At 42.6% G+C, this 24254-nt stretch overlaps 1 protein-coding gene across 1 annotated transcript in view; it reads right to left on the bottom strand.

The window, feature by feature from the left end:
- SLC7A8 (solute carrier family 7 member 8) overlaps positions 1–19339 on the bottom strand; it is a 56240-nt gene extending 36901 nt beyond the window's left edge. The window contains exon 1 of the mRNA XM_082648870.1: positions 19177–19339. Coding sequence (XP_082504996.1) covers positions 19177–19324 — 148 coding nt within the window. The 5' untranslated portion in view covers positions 19325–19339. The remainder of the gene's footprint in view (positions 1–19176) is intronic.
- Between the last annotated feature and the right edge of the window lie 4915 nt (positions 19340–24254).

Raw genomic sequence — 24254 nt, 5'->3', positions numbered from 1 at the left:
CAGGAATTTATCAGAAGAGTCATCTGTAGGGCATTTTAAAGCCAGATGAGAAGAGGGCAATAGAAGCTTATAAAACTAGTTCGAGGGGTTAGAAAAACAACCAATATGGGAGAAAAACAAGGTTTTGGCTTTGGTCTTTAAGGTGCCGAAAGGGTGGTGGGGAGATAGCTAGGCAGTTCTCAGAACGAGGAATGGCTGCTGCCACAGGGAAAAGGGCGGTGGATGAACTGAAAAGATTCCATCTTCTCAGGAATGAGGAGTGTCAAAGTTCCACTAAGGTTCTTAGAAAACACCGCAGTGGAGACGAGTGAGCACTTCGGTTCTCCTGCTTTCGTTCTGACATTTCCACAGTATGTGCCCCTCCCCATCACCCCAGGTGGAGGGTGGGAGGTGCAACACCAACAGCCCTTTTCGAGGGTCTGACTACTTCCTGTCTCCACTGATTCTTGGATAACGTGTCCTTCCATGGAGCTGCCGTAGTAGATGGTGAGGGCTGGCACTGGGACAAGAGTTCTCGTTTTATAAAACTTGAGCTCTCCCCATCAACAATCTTCATTTTGACCAATTAAAATGATAAAGATAAAAGTGGGAAAAAAAATTGAATTATGCTAACCAAAACTGAGCACTACGGGATGGGAAGGAGAGGAATGCCTTGCCCTGATTCTAGGAAGCCGCTACCTAGAAAACCAGAATCAGATGTCTCCTCCCCCTTAGCAGCCTCTAGAATTTCTACAGGGGGAGGAATGTCACTCAGAGCACAGCTGTGTACTGGAGCCCAAAGAATATTCACATTACATTTACTTAAAAGTGATGCTGGGTCTTCCCTGGTGGCGCAGTGGTTAAGAACCCTCCTGCCAATGCAGGGGACACGGGATCGAGCCCTCGTCTGGGAAAATCCCACATGCTGCGGAGCACCTAAGCTCGTGTACCACAACTACTGAGCCCCCATGCCACAACTACTGAAGCCCATGCGCCTAGAGCCCATGCTCCGCAATAAGAGAAGCTACTGCAGTGAGAAGCCCGCGCACCACAACAAAGAGTAGCCCCTGCTCACCTCAACTAGAGAAAGTCCGTGTGCAGCAACAAAGAGCCAACACAGCCAAAAATAAATAAACAAACAAACAAACAAATAAATAAATTAGACTACAGTTCTGCAGCCTGTGGAAGGAAAACCACATTCACAGAAAGACAGACAAAATGAAAAGGCAGAGGACTTTGTACCAGATGAAGGAACAAGATAAAACCCCAGAAAAACAACTAAATGAAGTGGAGATAGGCAACCTTCCAGAAAAAGAATTCAGAATAATGATAGTGAAGATGACCCAGGACCTCGGAAAAAGAACAGAGGCAAAGATCGAGAAGACGCAAGATATGCTTAACAAAGACCTGGAAAAATTAAAGAACAAACACCTAGAAGAATTAAATAACAAACAAACAGACATGAACAATACAATAACTGAAATGAAAAATACACTAGAAGGAATCAATAGCAGAATAACTGAGGCAGAAGAACGGGTAAGTGACCTGGATGACAGAATGGTGGAATTCACTGCCGTGGAACAGAATAAAGAAAAAAGAATGAAAAGAAATGAAGACAGCCTAAGAGACCTCTGGAACAATATTAAACACAACAACATTCGCATTATAGGGGTCCCAGAAGGAGAAGAGAGAGAGAAAGGACCCAAGGAAATATTTGAAGAGATTATAGTCGTAAACTTCCCTAACATGGGAAGGGAAATAGCCACCCAAGTCCAGGAAGTGCAGAGAATCCCAGGCAGGATAAACCCAAGGAGAAACACGCCGAGACACATAGTAATCAAACTGACAAAGATTAAAGACAAAGAAAAATTACTGAAAGCAACAAGGGAAAAATGACAAATAACATACAAGGGAACTCCCATAAGGTTAACAGCTGATTTCTCAGCAGAAACTCTATAAGAAAGAAGGGAGTGGCACAATATATTTAAAGTGATGAAAGGGAAGAACCTACAACCAAGATTACTCTACCCGGCAAGGATCTCTTTCAGATTCGTTGGAGAAATCAAAAGCTTTACAGACAAGCAAAAGCCAGAGAATTCAGCACTGCCAGACCAGCTCTATAACAAATGCTAAAGGAACTTCTCTAAGTGGGAAACACAAGAGAAGAAAAGGACCTACAGAAACAAACCCATAACAATTAAGAAAATGGTAATAGGAACATATATATCGATAATTACCTAAAACGTGAATAGATTAAATGCTCCAACCAAAAGGCACAGGCTTGCTGAATGGATACAGAAACAAGACCCATATATATGCTGTCTACAAGAGACCCACTTCAGACCTAGGGACACATACAGACTGAAAGTGAGGGGATGGAAAAAGATATTCCATGCAAATGGAAGTCAAAAGAAAGCTGGAGTAGCAATACTCATATCAGATAAAATAGACTTTAAAATACAGAATGTTACAAGAGACAAGGAAGGACACTACATAATGATCAAAGGATCAATCCAAGAAGAAGATATAACAATTATAAATATATACGTACCCAACATAGGAGCACCTCAATACATAAGGCAAATGCTAACAGCTATAAAAGAGGAAATCGAGAGTAACACAATAATAGTGGGGGACTTTAACACCTCACTTACACCAATGAACAGATAATCCAGACAGAAAATTAATAAGGAAACACAAGCTTTAAATGACACAATAGACCAGATAGATTTAATTGATATTTATAGGACATTCCATCCAAAAACAGCAGATTATACTTTCTTCTCAAGTGCACACGGAACATTCTCCAGGATAGATCACATCTTGGGTCACAAATCAAGCCTCGGTAAATTTAAGAAAACTGAAATCATATCGAGCATCTTTCCTGACCACAACGCTATGAGATTAGAAATCAATTACAGGGAAAAAACGTAAAAAACACAAACACATGGAGGCTAAATAATACATTACTAAATAACCAAGAGATCACTGAAGAAATCAAAGAGGAAATCAAAAAATACCTAGAGACAAATGACAATGAAAATACGATGATCCAAAACCTATGGGATGCAGCAAAAGCAGTTCTAAGAGGGAAGTTTATAGCAATACAAGCCTACCTCAAGAAACAAGTAAAATCTCAGATAAACAATCTAAACTTACACCTAAAAGAAGTAGAGATAGAAGAACAAACAAAGCCCAAAGTTAGTAGAAGAAAAGAAATCATACAGATCAGAGAAGAAATAAATGAAACAAAGAAAACAATAGCAAAGATCAATAAAACTAAAAGCTGGTTCTTTGAGAAGATAAATAAAATTGATAAACCTTTAGCCAGACTCATCAAGAAGAAAGGGGGAGAGGACACAAATCAATAAAATTAGAAATGAAAAAGGAGAAGTTACAACAGACATTTCAGGAATACAAAGCATCCTAAGAGACTACTACAAGCAATGCTATGCCAATAAAATGGACAACCTGGAAGAAATGGACAAATTCTTAGAAAGGTATAACCTTCCAAGACTGAACCAGGAAGAAATAGAAAATATGAACAGACTAATCACAAGTAATGAAATTGAAACTGTGATTAAAAATCTTCCAACAAACAAAAGTCCAGGAACAGATGGCTTCACAGGGGAATTCTCTCAAACATTTAGAGAAGAGCTAACACCCATCCTTCTCAAACTCTTCCAAAAAATTGCAGAGGAGACTTCCCTGGTGGCACAGTGGTTAAAAATCTGCCTGCCAATGCAGGGGACATGGGTTCGAGCCTTGGTCCGGGAAGATCCCACATGCCATGGAGCAACTAAGCCCGTGTGCCACAACTGCTGAGCCTGTGCTCTAGAGCCCGCGAGCCACAAGTACTGAAGCCCGTGTGCCTAGAGCCAATGCACTGCAACAAGAGAAGCCACCGCAACGAGAAGCCCACTCACCACAACGAAGAATAGCCCCTGCTCACCGCAACTAGAGAAAGCGTGCACGCAGCAATGAAGACCCAATGCAGCCAAATTAAAAAAAAAAAAAAATTGCAGAGGAAGGAACACTCCCAAACTCATTCTATGAGGCCACCATCACCCTCATACAAAAACCAGACAAAGATAGTACAAAAAAAGAAAATTACAGACCCATATCACTGATGAACACAGATGCAAAAATCCTCAAAAAAATACTAGCAAACAGAATCCAACAACAAATTAAAGGATCATACACCATGATCAAGTGGGATTTATCCCAGGGATGCAAGGATTCTTCAATATACGCAAATCAATCAATGTGATACACCATATTAATAAATTGAAGAATAAAAACCATATGATCATCTCAATAGATGCAGAAAAAGTGTTTGACAAAATTCAACACGAATTTATGACAAAAACTCTCCAGAAAGTGGGCATAGAGGGAACCTACCTCAACATAATAAAGGCCACATATGACAAACCCACAGCAAACATTGTTCTCAATGGTGAAAAACTGAAAGCATTTCCTCTAACATCAGGAACACGACAAGGATGTCCACTCTCACCAGTATTATTCAACACAGTTTTGGAAGTCCTAGCCATGGCAATCAGAGAAGAAAAAAAGGAATACAAATTGGAAAAGAAGAAGTAAAACTGTCACTGTTTGCAGATGACATGACACTACACATAGAGAATCCTAAAGATGCCACCAGAAAACTATCAGAGCTAATCAATGAATTTGGTAAAGTTGCAGGATACAAAATTAATGCACAGAAATCTCTTGCATTCCTACACACTAACAACAAAAGATCAGAAAGAGAAATTAATGAAACAATCCCATTCACCATTGCAACAAAAAGAATAAAATACCTAGGAATAAACCTACCTAAGGAGGTAAAAGACCTGTACTCAGAAAACTATAAGACACCGATGAAAGAAATCAAAGATGACACAAACAGATGGAGAGATATACCATGTTCTTGGATTGGAAGAATCAATATTGTGAAAATGACTATACTACCCAAAGCAATCTACAGATTCAATGCAATCCCTATCAAATTACCACTGGCATTTTTTACAGAACTAGAACAAAAAATCTTAAAATTTGTATGGAGACACAAAAGACCCCGAATAGCCAAAGCAGTCTTGAGAGAAAAAAAACAGAGCTGGAGGAACCAGACTCCCTGACTTCGGACTATACTACCAAGCTACAGTAATCAAGACAATATGGTACTGGCACAAAAACAGAAATATAGATCAATGGAACAGGATAGAAAGCCCAGAGATAAACCCACGCACCTACAGTCAACTAATCTATGAGAAAGGAGGCAAGGATATATAATGGAGAAAAGACAGTCTCTTCAATAAGTGGTGCTGGGAAAACTGGACAGGTACATGTAAAAGAATGAAATTAGAACACTCCCTAACACCATACACAAAAATAAACTCAAAATGGATTAGAGACCTAAATGTAAGACTAGACACTACAAAACCCTTAGAGGAAAACATAGGAAGAACACTCTTTGACATAAATCACAGCAAGATTTTTTTTGATTCACCTTCTAGAGTAATGGAAATAAAAACAAAAATAAACAAATGGGACCTAATGAAACTTAAAAGCTTTTGCAAAGCAAAGGAAACTACAAACAAGACAAAAGGACAACCCTCAGAATGGGAGAAAATATTTGCAAACGAATCAATGGACAAAGGATTAATCTCCAAAATATATAAACAGCTCATGCAGCTCAATATCAAAAAAACAAACACCCCAATCCAAAAATGGGCAGAAGACCTAAACAGACATTTCTCCAAAGAAGACGTACAGATGGCCAAGAAGCACATGAAAAGCTGCTCAACATCACTAATTATTAGAGAAATGCAAATCAAAACTACAAAGAGGTATCACCTCACACCAGTTAGAATGGGCATCATCAGAAAATCTACAAACAACAAATGCTGATGAGGGTGTGGAGAAAAGGGAACCCTCTTGCACTGTTGGTGGGAATGTAAATTGATACAGCCACTATGGAGAACAGTATGGAGGTTCATTAAAAAACTAAAATTAGAATTAACAAATGACCCAGCAATCCCACTACTGGGCATATACCCAGAGAAAACCATAATTCAAAAAGACACGTGTGTCATGAAGAACCTAGGGGTAAGACGGGAATAAAGACACAGACCTATTAGAGAATGGATTTGAGGATATGGGGAGGGGGAAGGGTAAGCTGTGACAAAGCGCGAGACAGGCATCAACATATATGCACTACCAAACATAAAATAGATAGCTAGTGGGAAGCAGCCGCATAGCACAGGGAGATCAGCTCGGTGGTTTGTGACCACCTAGAGGGGTGGGATAGGGAGGGTGGGAGGGAGGGAGACGCAAGAGGGAAGAGATATGGGAACATATGTATATGTATAACTGATTCACTTTCTTATAAAGCAGAAACTAACACACCATTGTAAAGCAATTATACTCCAATAAAGATGTTAAAAATATATATATTATTTGACCAAATTGCAGGCAAATGCAAAAAAAAAAAAAAAAAAAGACACATGCACCCCAATGTTCATTGCAGCACTATTTACCATAGCCAGGTCATGGAAGCAACCTAAATGCCCATCGACAGACAAGTGGATAAAGAAGATGTGGTATATATATATATATGTATATATATATATATATACAATGGAATATTAGCCATAGAAAGGAACAAAATTGGGTCATTTGGGGGCTTCCCTGGTGGTGCAGTTGTTGAGAATCTGCCTGCTAATGCAGGGGACACGGGTTCGAGTCCTGGTCCGGGAAGATCCCACATGCCGCGGAGCAACCAGGCCCGTGAGCCACAACTACTGAGCCTGCGTGTCTGGAGCCTGTGCTCCGCAACAAGAGGGGCCGTGATAGTGAGAGGCCCGCGCACCGTGATGAAGAGTGGCCCCCGCTTGCCACAACTAGAGAAAGCCCTTGCACAGAAACGAAGACCCAACACGGCAAAAATAAATAAATTAATTGATAAACTCCTACCCCCAACATCTAAAAAAAAAAAAAAAAATTGGGTCATTTGTAGAGACGTGGATGGATCTAGAGACTGTCATACAGAGTGAAGTAAGTCAGAAAGAGAAAAACAAATATCGTATATTAACGCATATATGTGGAACCTAGAAAAATGGTACAGATGAACCGGTTTGCAGGGCAGAAATAGAGACACAGATGTAGAGAACAAACGTATGGACACCAAGTGGGGAAAATGGGGGGGGGGGCGGTGGGTGGAGTGGTGGGGTGAATTGGGAGATTGGGGTTGACATATATACACTAATATGTATAAAATAGATAACTAATAAGAACCTGCTGTATAAAAAATAAATAAAATTAAATTAATAAAAAAATAAATAAAAATAAATTTTTAAAAAGTGGTGCCTATTATATACAATCTTTAGTGTAATTATTTGATTAATATATATCTACCCCACTAAGACTGCAAGCTCTGTGAAAGCAGAAACTGTATTGCTTACCTGTGAAATGTCACATAGTAAACACTCTATAAATATTTACCGAATAAATGATGTCTGATGTCAATCTAGAACTGATCTCCGCAGAGCAATTTAATATACCTATTTATCTGGAGCCTCCAAAAGCTTTGAAATATGTCAAGTGTCTACTGTAGGCAAATGAGTAAAGCAACCTACTCATTTCACTGCTGAGTAGACTGGCTACTATTACCATCTTTAATTTATGGGGAAAGAAAGTGGGGCAACTATTATTCTCATTTTTCCAAATGGAGAAAATGAGGGAGATATTATTATTCCTATTTTACAGATGAAGAAACTGAGACCCAGAGAGGTTAGTTATTTGCCTAAATCACAGGGTAAGTTAGTAGTAACTGGATTAGAACCTAAATCTTCTGTCACAGCCTTAAGCTTTTCCCTGAAAATTGTCAATTTTACATGCTCCACCCTATAGTCAATGAGAATGGTTCACAGAAGATGCTTATTAAAGAACTGGAACACAGATCTGATTATTTCCTTCTATTGCAATACCACGTTCAATGATGATTTACAAAATGTTCATGTCCATTACCTTACGTGATTCTCACAGCTACTTTCTTGGGTGCACAGGTCAGGCACTATCATCCCTATTTACCTTTGCAAAGACTGAGGTTCAGAGAGGCGAAGAGCCTTGATCAAAGTCACATACTGCATAGGTAGCAAGGCCTGGACGAGAGGCATGACCTTGGACTCCTGGTCCAAGGGTTCCTCCTACTCCAAGCTGCCTCTCCTCTAGAAATTACACAACACACACCTTAACTGCAGGGCTTTTAAACTTTACACTGTCCAAATGAGGGTTATCTGGAGTGGCTTTGAAAGAGGAAAACTGGGGGCTTCCCTGGTGGTGCAGTGGTTAAGAATCCACCTGCCAATGCAGAGGACACAGGTTTGAGCCCTGGTCTGGGAAGCTCCCACGTGCTGCGGAGCCTGCGCACCCCAACTACTGAAGCCCGCGCACGTAGAGCCCATGCTCTGCAACAAGAGAAGCCACCGCAATGAGAAGCACACGCACCGCAAAAAAGAGTAGCCCCCGCTCGCCACAACTAGAGAAAGCCCACGTGCAGCAACGAAGACCCAACAGAGCCAGAAATAAATTAATTAATTAAATAAATTTATAAAAAAGAAAAAAAGAAAAAGGAGAACTGGGAAAGGGCTTTTCTACCTTGGCTATGAACCTTTCTTGATGAGAGGTTGGAAGAAAGTTGATTATGGCAGGGATTTTTTTTTCTCCATTGTTTTCCTCTTAGGCTCATCATCTACAAAGCCATTCAAGAATGAGATGCCCAACTGCCTGGTAGAGCCAAGGTACTGGAGGTCAGGGTTTCAATCCTCTCTTTCATCCACTCCAATTGGGAAAATAACCATCTCATCACATAGATCTTCTTTAGTGAAAAATCAGTCCTAGAATGCCTGGACGATGAGGTCCAGCTTGGCTTGTTCTGGCAAAGAAAAGCCAAGTGAACCACTCCATTAAAAAGGGGCCAAGGCGGGCTTCCCTGGTGGCGCAATGGTTGAGAGTCCGCCTGCCGATGCAGGGGAAACGGGTTCGTGCCCCGGTCTGGGAAGATCCCACATGCCGCGGAGCGGCTGGGCCCGTGAGCCATGGCCACTGAACCTGTGCGTCCAGAGCCTGTGCTCCACAACGGGAGAGGCCACGGCAGTGAGAGGCCCGAGTACCGCAAAAAAAAAAAAAAAAAAAAAAAAAAGGGGGCCTAGGGGCTTCCCTGGTGGCACAGTGGTTGAGAATCTGCCTGCTAATGCAGGGGACACGGGTTCGAGCCCTGGTCCGGGAAGATTCCCACATGCCGCGGAGCAACAAGGCCCGTGAGCCACAACTACTGGGCCTGCGCGTCTGGAGTCTGTGCTCCGCAACAAGAGAGGCCGCGATAGTGAGAGGCCTGCGCACCGCGATGAAGAGTGGCCCCCGCTTGCCACAACTAGAGAAAGCCCTCGCACAGAAACGAAGACCCAACACAGCAAAAATAAATTAATTAATTAATAAACTCCTACCCCCAACAAAAAAAAAAAAAAGAAAAAAAAGGGGGCCAAGTTGTATCAGTGGGCAAGTTGTCACTAGAAAAACTGCTGGAATTGAGAAAATCCACATTTACCATGAATAACTGCTGACTTCACCTGTGGGCAAATACCCATGTGATTCATATTAAGGCCTTACTCACTTCCAGGCCTGTCCATGCTAGAATGCTGTAGCCATCAAAGAATTTCCTAGGGCATGGAATTACAGACTTCTAATGCCCAAGAGACTCTCAAATCCAAAAGGCTTTGGCCTTTCCTACTGACTCATGCTCCTCTTGGAATCTAGCCAGAGCTTCTCCTGGCCCTTGGAGGTTCTGTCCTTTTCTATGATGTCCAGAGAAAGCCAAGGTGAACCTTCTTTGTGCTTCTCCCACAAAGTGGCTGGGAGGGTCTCAGGATTTTCAGGACTAGGGGAACAGCATGGAAGTAGGGTCAGCATATCGAGGTCAGGCTTTGATCCTCATGGCAGGCCTGGAATCTCACCATGCCTCTCACCCTGTGTCCATTTCCCATCAGGACTGTACAAACAGCTACCTCAGGGTGACGGCTGGTCACGACTCCAACACACACCCTGTGATGTTGCCATCTCCTGCCCAACAGAGATGTGGAAGGCGCTCTAGGACTCTGCTGGTTCGGATTCCACGCTAAAGAGTGAAATGGGTGCTAGACTTAGAGTTGGAGGAGCCATTGAGTTCTTGCTTTGCCACTCATAAGCCGTGTGACCTGAATTTTTCTGAGAGTCCCTACTGCATCTGTTAAATGGGAATACTTGCTCCCGCTTTGCCTACCTCACAGAGTTGTTGTGGGGATGAAATGTGATCACACATGCGTGGAAACATTTTATAATCTGTTTAATGCCAGCAAATATAAGAAGCTACTAGGATTTAGAGCCGTAGGGATAGAAATAATCTCTAGAAGACACCAATAATGGTCTTGCTTTGGAAGTTTGGTTCTGAAATAGCACTACAGAGCCAGGACCATGAAGCATTGTCTGGGTACAATTTTTAGATGCCACAGGCAGGTGGCCAACAGGTAATTACATCTCAAGAAGTATTTATTGAGCACCCACTCTGTACATGCTTGCTTCGAAAGGTAATTGGGAAGCACTTATTCACACATGGACTTTTAACATAGATGGAGCCAACCACCATCCACTAGCCATTTAACATAGATGGAGCCAACCACCATCCACTAGCCATTAAAAGACAGGCATCCTGGCCTGAGGGGCTAAGAGTGCTGAGCCCTCAAAAATGACCATTAAGGATTCACATCGGGCTTCCAGCATCTCCCTGTCTGGTTGGGAAACCAGGCACCAGCAGTGAGAGGCTTTGTCTGCATCAGTGGTTCTCATCCAGTGGCAATTCTGCACCATCTCCCCACCCTCAGGGGACAACTGGTAGTGTCTGGAGACATTTTTGGCTGTCACAACTGGGGAGGCGGTGCTACTGGCATCTAGTGGGTAGAGGCCAGGGATGCTGCATGGGACAGCCCCCCCTAAACAACAAAGTATCTGGCCCAAAAGGTAATAGTGCCAAGGTTGAGATCAGCCTGTCATCATCTGGTTAATTCCTAAAGTCCTTTTCAAATCTGAACTTAAATGAGATTTGGGTGCTTGGTGTTTTGTTTGCTTTTTGCTAAGTGCAAAAATTTATTGTTCATGGGAATAACTCATTTTTAAGCTAAAAAATTTTGTTTTCAACACACAACATTAAATTTATCACCTTAAGCATTTTTAAGTGTACGGTATTGTTAAGCATATTCAGGGACTTCCCTGGCTGTCCATTGTTTAAGAGTCCACGCTTCCACTGTAGAGGGTGCACGTTCGGTCCCTGGTCAGGGAATTAAGATCCCGAATGCAGCCAAAAAAATAAAGCATATTCACATTGCTGGCAGACAGGTCTCTAATGTATGATCTGGCTTAGACTGACTGCTATTTTTCAACAAATACTTTCTAAGCACCTACCCTGTGCCAGGCTGAATACATGGGGATGTGAAAATGAGAAAGACTCAGTCCCTGCCCTCAGGGAATCGTGCAGAGAAGTGAACATGATGCATGTGGACACAGAATTGACACCACCAGGGACAGCAGAAGTTGCATGAGCGCAATTGTGACTCATGACAAGATGTTAGGGATGGAAAAGGTCACCGATGGAGGCTATTCAAAAAAAGCTTCCTGGAACAGGGGAAGCACAAGAAGCTGATTGAGTAAGTAGACTCAAGTCAACAGAGAGAAAAGGAAAAGCATTGGCTGCTTGATAAACGGGTCAGACTTGGGCTGAATTGGCCAGTTCTTCCCATCACCCAATCAACCTAATCTAATCTACGTTTCTAAACCAGAATTAATGAGTGTGGAGGTGGGGTGAGAGTGGGGATTGGGGGAAGAGGGGGTGGTGGACGATGAGCTTAAAGGAGAGAACGAAACTAATATTTACTGAACATATACCATAGGATACCAGCCTTATTTTATTTTATTTATTTATTTTGCGGTACGTGGGCCTCTCACTGTTGTGTCCTCTCCCACTGCGGAGCACAGGCTCTGGACATGCAGGCTCAGCGGCCATGGCTCACGGGCCCAGCTGCGCCACGGCATGTGGGATCTTCCCGGACCGGGGCACAAACCCGTGTCCCCTGCATCGGCAGGCGGACTCTCAACCACTGCGCCAGCAGGGAAGCCCTACCAGCCTTATTTTAATACTCCACAAGAAATTTCTATTTTACTGATAATTAACTGGTTCCAGGTTACCAAGCTTGTAAATAGGGAAGTAGTTTAAAAATCCAGGACTATCTCCAAAGCTCTTCCTGTTCTGTGATATCATCAGTGGTTCCTCCCTTTCCACAACATGCTAATACAAATCATGGAAAAATTCATTCTATGCTTCCTACTTCCAGCATCAGGGCCCACTTAACAAACGCCTCCTTATCCCTAAGGCAACCTGACCTGGCTGTATCAGCTGCTGAGTCAACACCCTATGCAGAATTGTACTCTAAAGAGGCAGCTAAAGAATGTACGCATCTCACAGATGTACAAGCAGACACCTTGAAAATCTATATATACTGAGAAAAGTACACTAACAATTCTGCAGCAACGGAACACCCTCTGGGTAATCGGCCTTCACAATATGCTGCTCAGTGTGAGGTTGCCCAGAACATCTTAAGGCATAATGTGAAATCCTCTCCCCAGGAGTGACATCACTGGTAATGCTGAAGATATTTACAGCAGGGAGCAAACCAATGGGAAGACTCATGACCGTGTGGAAGGATGAGGGATGAGATGCAATCGATAAAGCTTTTCAGCTCAGACTTCATTCATTCTATAAATGAAACAGCTTAAAATAGACTTGAGAGATAATTTGGCTTCTTAGAAGTAAAATTTACTGGTGCTTAGCACAGGGCCTAGCACATAACGCTGAATGAGTGTTTGCGAAATGTTAAAATATGGGCCGACCGGATCCTATGACCAGCAGTCCCTACCCCTGAGCCAGGGAGCTGTCTGCACTTTGCCATTCCAGATGTCCAGGGAGAAGAGCTGGTGGGGGGGTGAGGGTGGGGAGGGCTCTTTTGCAGGCAAGTTCTGGGAGGGGAACAAGGCATGATCCTTCTTGCTCTGTACGCTCAGCTGGGAGTTAAAAATTAGAAGGGATGGACTCCTAACTTTCTGTTGTTTGGGGTGGTTCAGAATATATTCTTGGGATTATTTGCTCATGCCTGCTTTTTTGATAATCCCTCACCACCACCCCCAAAAATAACCACCAAACAACAAGAGCAACAACAGACATTCCTGAAGCGTTTCTTTGCAGGCAGCTGCGCTGCTGGATTAACCCTCAGAGGAAAGCAGAAAACCTTGCTGGGCAACTTGAAAGCCTCACCTGCCCCATACTTCCATGCCACTTCAGTAAGCCGATTTCATTCAGAAAAAGTGATATATATGGTGTTGGCCTCTCTGAGAAGGTCATCTGATCTGGGTACAGGGTGTTTTTGTTGTTGCTGTTTTTCTAAACAGAATGGGCTGTTTGTTTCTGTTTCTTGGAACATATTTTTTTACCTGCTGGGTTTCTATTTTCTTTCCCTAACCTAAGTGTCTCGTGCTATTCACTTATTCTGCATAACTCTGCTCTTTGAGAGAACATATTGCAGCCCTGACAGTAGCAGGCTCAACCAGCTTGCTCCTCGAGCTCCTTGGTTCCTGGCACGAAGCAACAAGATCCCTGGTTCCAGCCGCCCTGAGCTCCATGCTGTGGAGCATTTTGATTAAGCCCGGTGGCTTCAGAGTTCAATGACCTGGATGGGAATCCTGGCTCTGCCACTGTTCAGTTACTTATTCATTCAATGCCGTCCTTTCTACCACAGTACTTATTTCATGGGATTAGATGAGAATATCCATAAAGCACTGATCAGGTACTACGAATTGGGTGCATAGTAGTGCTCAGGAAATGGTAGCTACTTATATTATTATTATTACACCGCTGGGTATAGCGTTTCTCTATTCGCTAAGATGTGTTTGTTTTGACAAGTGTCCAAGTTGGCTTCTGTCTCAGAGTTTTCTTTGAGAACAATGACAGTTTTAAACATGCTTTCATCATGAATGAACCAAATGCTAATCCTTCCATGTTTAAAAAAAAATTGAAGTACAAACTCGAGAAGCAATTTTCACACTCCAGCCTCTGGTTAACATCCAATTGACATTTTGGGGATTAGGAAGCTAATACATCAAATTAGAGACTAAAATGTAAAATTTTCTAAAGTGGCGTAAAAACACACGGGTCTGAAAATCTTTTGGCCTTGAAATGTTTCCAAATCAGTCCAGTGCCATTTGAGTATGGTTATACCTATAGCCACACTCCTCTGTTGACAAATAGCCTTTAAAAGAAGTTTCCCCCTTAAAAAAAAAAAAAAAAGTATAACTGATTCACTTTGTTATAAAGCAGAAACTAACACACCATTGTAAAGCAATTATACTCCAATAAAGATGAAACAAAAAAAAAAAGAAGTTTCCCCCCAACTTTTCCAGCATCAGACATCCACAGTCTTTCCAGACTCCAGTGTCAGGGTTATGGTCCTGCATGTCCCACTGCCCCACCACACAATACATACACACCAGCCTCCCTCCTGCCTCTCTTGGTTACCAATTAGAAACGGGGAATGGCTAAGAGCTTTGGTTATGGAGTCAGACCATCTCAGTAGTCAGTTGTGTGATCCCAGACAAATTACTTCCCAGCTCTGTGACTCAATTTCCCCATGTTTAAAATAGAGTTATAGAGACTTCCCTGGTGGCACTGTGGTTAAGAATCCACCTGCCAATGCAGGGGACACGGGTTCAAGCCCTGGTCCGGGAGGATCCCACGTGCTGCAGAGCAACTAAGCCCGTGCGCCACAACTACTGAGCCTGCACTCTAGAGCCCGCGTGCCAGAACTAGTGAAGCCCGCGCGCCTAGAGCCCGTGCTCCGCAACAAGAGAAGCCACCGCAATGAGAAGCCCACACACCGCAACGAAGAGTAGCCCCCTCTTGCTGCAACTACGGAAAGCCCGCGTGCAGCAACGAAGACTTAATGCAGCCAAAAATAAATAAATAAAATAAAATAAAATAAAATAGAGTTATAATACCTATTTCCATAGGACTGTAGTCAGGATTAAATAAGGTAATATATGTAAAGAGTTTATAGCACAGGAACTGGCATTTAGTAAGAGCTCAATAAATACTATTTTTTAAACATCTTGTTAGCTGAAAGAGAGCGGTCTAATAGCTAGACCTGCATCCAATATTGCTCTGCAGCAAATATACCAAGGTACCCCATAAACATACATTGTGTTAAAAACAAAATGGTCTAACAAATCATGAATCTTTTCTGTAGGCTCTGTAGCTGAACTAGTGCCTTCAGACCTAGATTCTGGGTGCATACCTAAATACATAACTGATATAAAGTGACCTAAACAGCCAGGAACTCTGTGGGCACCTCTACCATGGCTGCAAAGAATGCTGGTCCAGAGAGGAAAGGTGTGCATGTGGGAGAGTTAACGGGAGCGTGGTCTGTGCTGATCACATCCTGCAGTAGCTGAGCCAGCGCACCTCAGGCTCCCCCACAAGTGTTCCTGCAGCTGTACCAGAACGGTACCTTCTTCCACTCCCAGCCGATTGCTCAGTTCTCATTTATACTGGGACACTTCCTCACCTGGAATGCAACACTAACTGCTCCATCTATAAAAACAAATAAGGACCTCTGCCCAGGATCTAAATGAAAACACCTCTTTTAGGACACGAAAATTAAAAGAGTAGAGAACAATGCTTACAAGCTTGATTCAGGATTCAGACAAGCTCTAGGTTTGAGTCTTCAATACTTTTCAGCTGTGTGACCTTCAACACGTTGCTTGTCCCTCTGAGCCTCTATTTTCTTATCTGGATGAAGGGCGAGGAAGTGCTTACCACACGGGATTATTGTGAGGGATAAATAAGACAATGTATGTTTGGAAACTGGACAGTGTCTGGCACATAATAAGTGTTTAATAATGACAGCTATTAACAGTAGCTTTGATAGCACCAATTAATGAATTTTGCTGCTCCTTCATACTCTCCTTAGATTTGGGGGAGACTCCACATTCATGGAGAAATCTAAGTTCACCTGTTGCCAACAGGTTTCCTTGGCCAAGTATGTGGAGAGCAATAGCCTGGTTAGATTAGGGCAGAGGTGATGTTAAAAAATTAAAAACAGGTCAACCTCATTTCTAAGTTGATGAAATTATTCCTGGCTTAAAGATTTTCAAGCCAGGTTCCCAAGAGCCCTTCAGATAAATACTTTTTATTACTACGCTCTTCAGAGTTTTGTCCAAGGCTCAATTAAATTCAACAATCATTTGAGTAACTGTTTCATGTCAGGGACACTGCTGAGCACTAAAGATTCAGAGACGTATACGACACATTTTTTTGCTCGAGGAAATCACAGTTTAGTCATTTTCCGTCTACCTACCAAATCTCCCAGAATTACCTTCTCTACTCCATCTTTCTCCATGTCCTTCAAGATGCTTCTTAATCTAGTTCTGGGTGAGAACTTCTCTCTCTTTGTGCTTCTCACCATTCACCTAACTTTGTCCTCCTTACACAGCTCAACCGTATCATAAATTTTCAATGTTCTCTGTCTAATGTATATAAATCTCATCTCCCCAGTCAGATTATAAATAATTCTAGGGCATGAGTCTTCTATTAGTTCATTTTATATTCTTGTAACACCTGCCATTTTGTTATTCCTACTTTAAATCATCAATGACGATTGTGAGTGAAATTTTATGAGGTTTTATGAAACATAGTTTAACTTATCCCTCTAAGTCAATTGGATATGAGATAGATTTGGGGCAGTTGCTACTTTCCCATACCTCATGACCTTAGGAAATTTCCTTTCTCTTTTTGCCTTCAAATTCTCTTCCTTCCACAGTGTTGACAGTGCACACCAGATCACTAAATTCCATGTGAAAAATGCCATTTCTATTTTTGCATTTGGCCTTGAAAAAACGTGACTCACTGTCATCCACTCGGAAACCCCTCTAGAGGACAGGGCAGCTACTCAGCACATTTGTAAATCAACAGCCACACAGGAGGGGAAATGGAAAGGATTTCATCTCCACATCACCCTAAAGGGGAAATGTGCATCTCAGCTTAAATGGAGATACAATCGTGACTATTAACGGTACAAGGACTCTTGCACTTTGGAAAAATATCCTGATTTCTCTGAAATCACATATTTGGGATCTCTTTTCACCATAGACCACCAGAGTTATTATTCTGGTTGCTATAATACCAATGGGAGCATTGGGACTATTCTTACTGTGAAGTGCTATCCATGAGGCTGTGGACAAATCAGTAGTAGCATTCACCCAACTAAAACTATATCTCTTATACCTGGACACTCCCATTTCTTCATAGTCTTAGACAAACGATAAAGGAAGAGACAAAAACAAGCTCAGTATATAGGAGAATATTCTCTACCTTTGAATACCTGCACATATGTAGGGGTGGGTGAACAAGGCTGAGGCAGGAAGGAGGTCTGACTGTGCTTGTGTGTATGTGGGTGTGCACTCTGTGGATAAAACAGAACCTTCCCAAAGGGGGGAAAATTCTTAATCCTCTCAGTCAAACGGGTGAAAGAGGTAACAGGCTCTGGGCTATTTACAGACCTTAAATTGGCATGTGCTATACATATTGAGTACTTTGCTGATCTCATTTTTTAGAGCAATTGAAATAAGGGAGAGACAGAAAAGGTCATGAGAGATTCAAATCATGACTATAATTGTTTAAAATAACATTACCTTTCTTAAAACTGTAGATGCCTGGAAAACCTCCCAGAGTCAGAGAATTAGATAAAGTGGGATTCCACTTTGAAAGCAGAGTGGAGATAATGTGATGTATGAAGGCTGGGTGTAGAGGTGAAGAGGACTATCTGAATATTGTACTGATTTGATTTGATTTAAAGGGTGTTCTCCAGTGCCACCATTGCTCAGGTGCCAAAATGCCTCTGTGCTACCATGAGGACCATGGGGTTATCCAAGTGCTGTGGGCACCAGGACACTACATGCCTTCAAAAGGAAGTCTGCACAGAAACCTATCTGTCCTGACTGTCCCATGCCCCTTTCTCTGGGAAAAAGGTAAAGCCCTCTACCAAAGACAGCAGAAGAAACTCTCACCCTCTGGAGTGAGGACAGTAATGACCCATTGCCCATCGATCTCTAGGGCCTCTCTGGAAAGAGGAATATGTGTTGTCTCGAGATGGAGCCATGTTTGGGACCCCCTGCCCGGTAGAGTACAGTTAGGGGGTTGGAGTGGCCTGCACTGGCACTCTTGGGGACACTCAGGCTCCCCCAGTTTCAAAGCCTCCCAGCCGGACTCCCCATTCTAGTTATTCCCATTTCCCTTTGAGAACCTCACAGGGTCTTCCGTGGATGTTAAGAGACGTGGATGCTACATGGACCCCATCAAGCGACGAGAGAAACTGCCAACTGCACATTTACATGTACAGAAAAGCAAAATCTGTCTCTTCTTTCCTTCCATAAGTTATTTCCTCATCTGTGAAATGGGAATAACAGCCCTATCACATGTGCTTTGCCAAGAGAAAGTGCTGTATAAGGTGTAAAAGCTATAGAAAGGCAAAGCATTCTTATACTGCTGTTTGTAGCTATTTTTATTATGACACACCCCCTAGGCCCATAGTCTCATATAATGTAAACAATGAAACAGTGACTAAGTATGTCTCAAAAGCCAGTCCACAGCCTGCTAAGGAGATGGCTGCAGGAAAGCCTGTTAAAAATCTAGGTTCCCCAGCCCTACCTTAAGTCAGCTGAATCAGAACCCTCAAGTGTGGAGCCCGGAGACCTATATTTTCAACAAGCTCCCAGGCAACAATGACCATCAGCCAGATGTGTGCCCCTATTTGCTCCATTCCGCGAACGCTGGACAGAACTTCTCAGCCGGGTTTGGAGGAAGAGATGTATGACATACAGCACTTCCTATACCTCAAACTTGACCAGTGGGAATAGGTTACAGCACAGGTGAATGACAACTCTTTTCTAAGGGAGCAGGAAGTAGAAATAGTGCTTTACGGGGGTTGGGGGAATGAGGGGTTAAGGTTCTACAAGAGGACCTCCAGACGGGGAGGAGTGGTCGGTGGGGAAAGGAATTGGACTCACCTACAATGATACCACAAGCACTGACCAATCCAATCTCTTTCTTCAGGGCCACTCCGCCCCCTGCAGAACTCTCGGGGCTGGCCTCCGACTCGCTCCCACCTGGGTGGTTCTTTCCAGTGTTGTTTCGGTGCCTGGCTCCTTTTTCCATGTTTCTCAGTAGGATTTCAACCTCCGAAAGGTATCTCTCTTTCTAATGCATATGGATGTAAATATATTTAGAGAGAAAGCCTTTCAAATGGAGACGTCCTTTTCCGTGATGTGATAAGGACCACTCCTACCCTCTTAAAAAAAAAAAAAAAAAGACGCAGGCAGATAAAAGAGAAAAATGAAAATATTCCTACTCTGCCGTGACACTTTCTTGTCACTCGTGCTTACAAACAAGGAAAGTATTGTTGGGGGCGGCAAGGGGGAGGCATAGATATTTAAATATAAAAATAGAACTGTACCAGCTACTCCGGCTGGAATTCTCCTGAAAAAGGATGTAGCTCTTCAGAAACCAGGACCTTTCAGCAATGTGTACCAGGCAGTGGCTTATTTCAGATGCTTCAAAGAGGTAGTCCGGATTTCCCTCAGCTCTTCCCCTAAGAAAACAGATTGTCTTTACCTCCCCTTACCCTTTTCTTTTATGATGAGGATAAAAGTAGTTTTCATTAACTGACAGGAAAAAAGGCAATCCTCCCGTACTCTCTTCTCTCCCAGAAACAACGTGGACCCGACCGGTTTGCTCTAGGTCCTGTTTCCACCTGGCGTGGGTTTCTTTCCCCTCCCCGTCTCCTGCCTTCCGCTTTCTCCAGATGTCCTCTTCGGTCTCGCTTGTTTTCTTGTCCCTGTTTTCCTTCTTCCGATCTCCGTCCTCACGGCACAGACTGCCCCATCTCCTGTGGTTACAGGAGAGTGGCTCTGGCACAAACGAACGTGTTCCCCTTTTAGCGAGGGGTTTTATGTGCTGAGCTAGCTCCGCCCCCCACCTCCTCCGTTCCTATCCATCCTCTGTCTCCTCCTTTCTGTTCAATGTAAATAGCAGCACACAGCCGCCAAAGATCACCGAGAAGATGGATTAACAGATTTCCTTTTGTAATCGATAGGCTCTCTTTTCTCCATCTTTCTCTTTGTAGGTAGTGGAAGTATTAAAAATCCTCCTATGTCGACCGTTCCGGGAGAGTTTCATGAGCTGGTATAGCATTACAGGTCTTTCAGCAGATGTGGGCTTTATAAATAAGGCACTGGTTGTGCAGACACTTTAGTACCATCAGAAATACACTGGCGAATGTATTAAAATATTTATGTCTGGAAGATTTGAGGATACAGGAGAGAAGGCTGTAGGGACATTATCTTCAAGTATCTGAAAATAGGAGGAAACTCAGGGTGGGAGAGGGGAATGGAAAGAATTAAGAATAATGGTAAAGAGGTTCATTTAGTATAATTGTGAGCAGCTGTGAAGAGTAGCGTGGAAACAAAATTACCCGGAAGAGGTGGCAGCCTCAGCGTTCGCAGCTCTTATTTAGTGTTATCTGAAACGGGGCGGGGGACGGGGGGGAAAGACCCCCACTCTGGTCCCAGGAAAGAATGACACAAAATCTGGTGGAATGGGGCCTTTTACAGCTTCTAATATTTTTGCATCTATAAATTATTAGAAAGGCAGACTGGAGTGGGAGTGGGGAGTTATAAGCACCTCTCTGATCATGAAGCAGATTGTTTATGTTAAGAGATGACTTATTTCCATACTGATACTGTATCTTGGCTTCTGTGAAGAATTTTACCCAGAAACTACTGCCTTATGTGAGAGCAATGACATCTATTTATAATTGCAAAGTACTCTGAAAAAAACAGCAAGAAGCAATATAGCAGACAACACTAAGTCTAAAATGAAATTATTTTGAATCTGTATTACATACATTATGCAAAAGCACTTGATTTTAAAGTGGGTCTAAAAAATAAAGTTCCCCAAGCTGACCACTAAGTACAGAAATTGGCCTCACTTTTTACAGAATGTTCCAAAAGATTTTGGATTTTAAGGGAAGTAAATAATTCCTTAAAATGGGGATTGTTGAGCTATTGTAGGAAGGGCTTTTCCACATGGGGTAAAGTCCAATCAGCAATCTTTTCTACTTCGCCCCCTTGAACACTCAGCAAGCATTAAGAGGTTTCAAAGTTTAGGAGTTCAACAGCTTCTCCTTCTGCAGTTCAAGATATAGCAAATTGAAAGCCTCAGCAAAAAAAAAAAAAAAAAAAAAAAAAAAAAGTGGGGGTGGTGATGTAAAAAGGATTTTTAACAAAAAGAACAGACAAAGCAGGGAATATATAGCACAGAACTCCATGGGAGGGGATGAGTCATGGGAAATGAAAAAATTTTGAATTGCTTTTGGCCTTTCCTGACAATATCAGAAAGCATCAACCATCTGGTTTGAAGACTTCTGCTCAAATTTCAATGTCAAGTTATAAAACAAATAATCTTTCTGCTCTCAAACATGAATTCCTTCAGTAATGTTTCAATTCAAATGGTGTAGATATAATACGAGATAAAACATGAATGTGATGAATTTGAGGTCTCTTGCCAAAACTGGTGCTAGCTGATCACAATATGGTAAGCTTTAGCCATCTCAACGTATGACCTAAGAAGCTAAAGGGGGAGTGGGATCAAATACAACTTTGGGATGCAATGGTATTAAGCACACCCAATTGGAAAGAAAGTGTTTTTGAAATTTAATATTTCTGTTTCTTTTGCACTTGGAGTTTATAAGTGGCTTATGATTGTCTATTAATGGTACAATGGAAAAGGTAGAAAAGGAATCTCCCCACCCCACCCCCTAAATAAACAGGACCATTTATTCATATTATAAGGCTTCCTTCAGGTTTGGATCTTTTTGTGGAATAAATCCTAAGTGTGTCAAAATTCCACATGGTTAACATTGAGCGCAGGAGAGAAAGAAAAGTCTTCGCGAGATATGTTGAGAAAAATCTATAGAAATAATTAACTGAAGGTTATTAAATTTTTAGTGCTGAATTCTTTTTTATTCATAACTCGATTCTACATTTGCCTTTATAATTTTAGATCTGTTGTCTACATTTAAATAGTACATTATCTACAAACTGTTTTCTGCACAATATCTTGATTTTTTTTTCCCCTCATTAAATACTTCGGGGAGACAAGGCTGTAATTTTTCCCTATTATAAAGATTAGGAAGCTGAAGCTCAGAGAATGTCTTACCTGAGGACAAAGATAAGACACCTTTGGACAAGTGGGATATCAATGGTTTACACTGAGATCTTCCCAGGACATTACAGCTACTTGCTGATGCCTCAGCTTCTTCTGAGGGAAACAGAAGACCTTTGATCAGGGCCATGTCCACGCTTCTTGAATTGGTGTCATAACTGTGCTTTTAGAGACCCACCTTGATGCCACACCTAACATCAGTGAGATCCACAGGTCTTAATCTGCCCCCACCCCTCCATTTGTCACCCCTTCCCATAGTCCTCGGTTTGGTTAGTTTCCAAGTACTTTAGTACAACTCTGTTTCCAATATCTGAGTCACTGTTTACTGTTGTTTTTCATGCTGAAGATGGGAAGAAATTGATCTTTTTACCCAGGGAAAGGGTGGGTAAGAGGGTCGTTTTCTTAGGAATCTGTACTTAGGAAGAGAAAGGCTGTGTGAGGCTGACATCTACTGCACAAAGAGGGATATGGCATGGGGGCATGCTGCTTGTATGGTAGCTGAACAAAAACGCTGTCATGTTTCAATATTCCCTTTTTGAAACAACAGGTAAGAAGTATCTGTTAATGCAAAGGGGTAGAGTTAATGCACAAAGCACATTCACTCCATTCCTCACATTTTTTTTTTCCTGCCGTGCCGCACGGCTTGCAGGATCTTAGTTCCAGGGTTCGAACCCAGGCCCCTGCAATGAACGCGCCGAGTCCTAACCACCGGACCACCAGGGAATTCCCTTGACGTTTTTTTTTCTGGACCCAATAGACAAGCACTTTATTCTTGTTCTTTGTAGCAGAGCTATAAGGTCTGAGGTCACTAAGAGAATTCCCAAATCTCTTCCGGGAGGGAACTCACAGTCCATGCTCCCACTCTATTCTTCTCGCACCTACCTGCCCAGAGTCAGAAGGAAACCCTGATTTCAATTAAAGCCAGCTTTCTTCTTAGAATTCCAGCGACCACTGCCTATAGTCAAACAGTGGCTTCCTGAGCTAGTGGTTCTAAGAGACTTTATTTAATTAAAAATGGAAAGCAGGGCTTCCCTGGTGGCGCAGTGGTTTAAAGTCCACCTGCCAATGCAGGGGACACGGGTTCGTGCCCCGGTCCGGGAAGATCCCACATGCCGTGGAGCGGCTGGGCCCGTGAGCCATGGCCGCTGAGCCTGCGCGTCCGGAGCCTGTGCTCCGCAACGGGAGAGGCCACAACAGTGAGAGGCCCGCGTACTGCAAAAAAAAAAAAAAAAAAAGGAAAGCAGATGAAAATTAGTGAGCAAAGAAGAAGGAAGTAAGAAAGAAAAGGCCAAAACAGGTAAGAAAAAAAGGAAGATGAAATGAGGAGATGCCCTCAGTTAATAAGCCCTTTTTAGGGTATGCTCTGTTTGCCTTTCGGACATATTCCTAAATTCAAAGGAAGTTGTATCTTGTAAGGTCTATGTAGTCCTGAGAATTTGGATGGAGCAGACCCTGTTCCGTTATGATGGTCCATTAGTTCATGCTCTTCTGGGATAACGATGAATTCTTGCTCTGACACTAGAGACAAAAATTCCAGCAGATTACTGTTCTGTCTGCTGCACTTGGCCAGATTCCATGGAGCCAGCCCAGCACCAGTGGGAAGGAAGTAAAGATGCATTCCCTGAGGCAGGCTGCATGTCCTTCACTCCTTCACTGGGCCCATCTGTCATGGCGACTTGGTATTCTTTTTAAGGATTTAGGTGACTTCAGTTCTGAGTACTTAAATATGGAAACTTCCACCTCCTCATTGGTTTTCACTGAAGATTTGTGTTTACCAAAGATGAGAGCCCCTGTCTTTTTTTAAAAAAATAAATTTATTTATTTATTTATAGCTGCGCTGGATCTTCATTGCTGCGTGCAGGCT

The sequence above is a fragment of the Grampus griseus genome, assembly GCF_964374135.1.
Source record: "Grampus griseus genome assembly, chromosome: 2".
Taxonomy (NCBI): Eukaryota; Metazoa; Chordata; class Mammalia; order Artiodactyla; family Delphinidae; genus Grampus; species Grampus griseus.
This window is presented reverse-complemented; position numbering and strand designations above follow the sequence as displayed.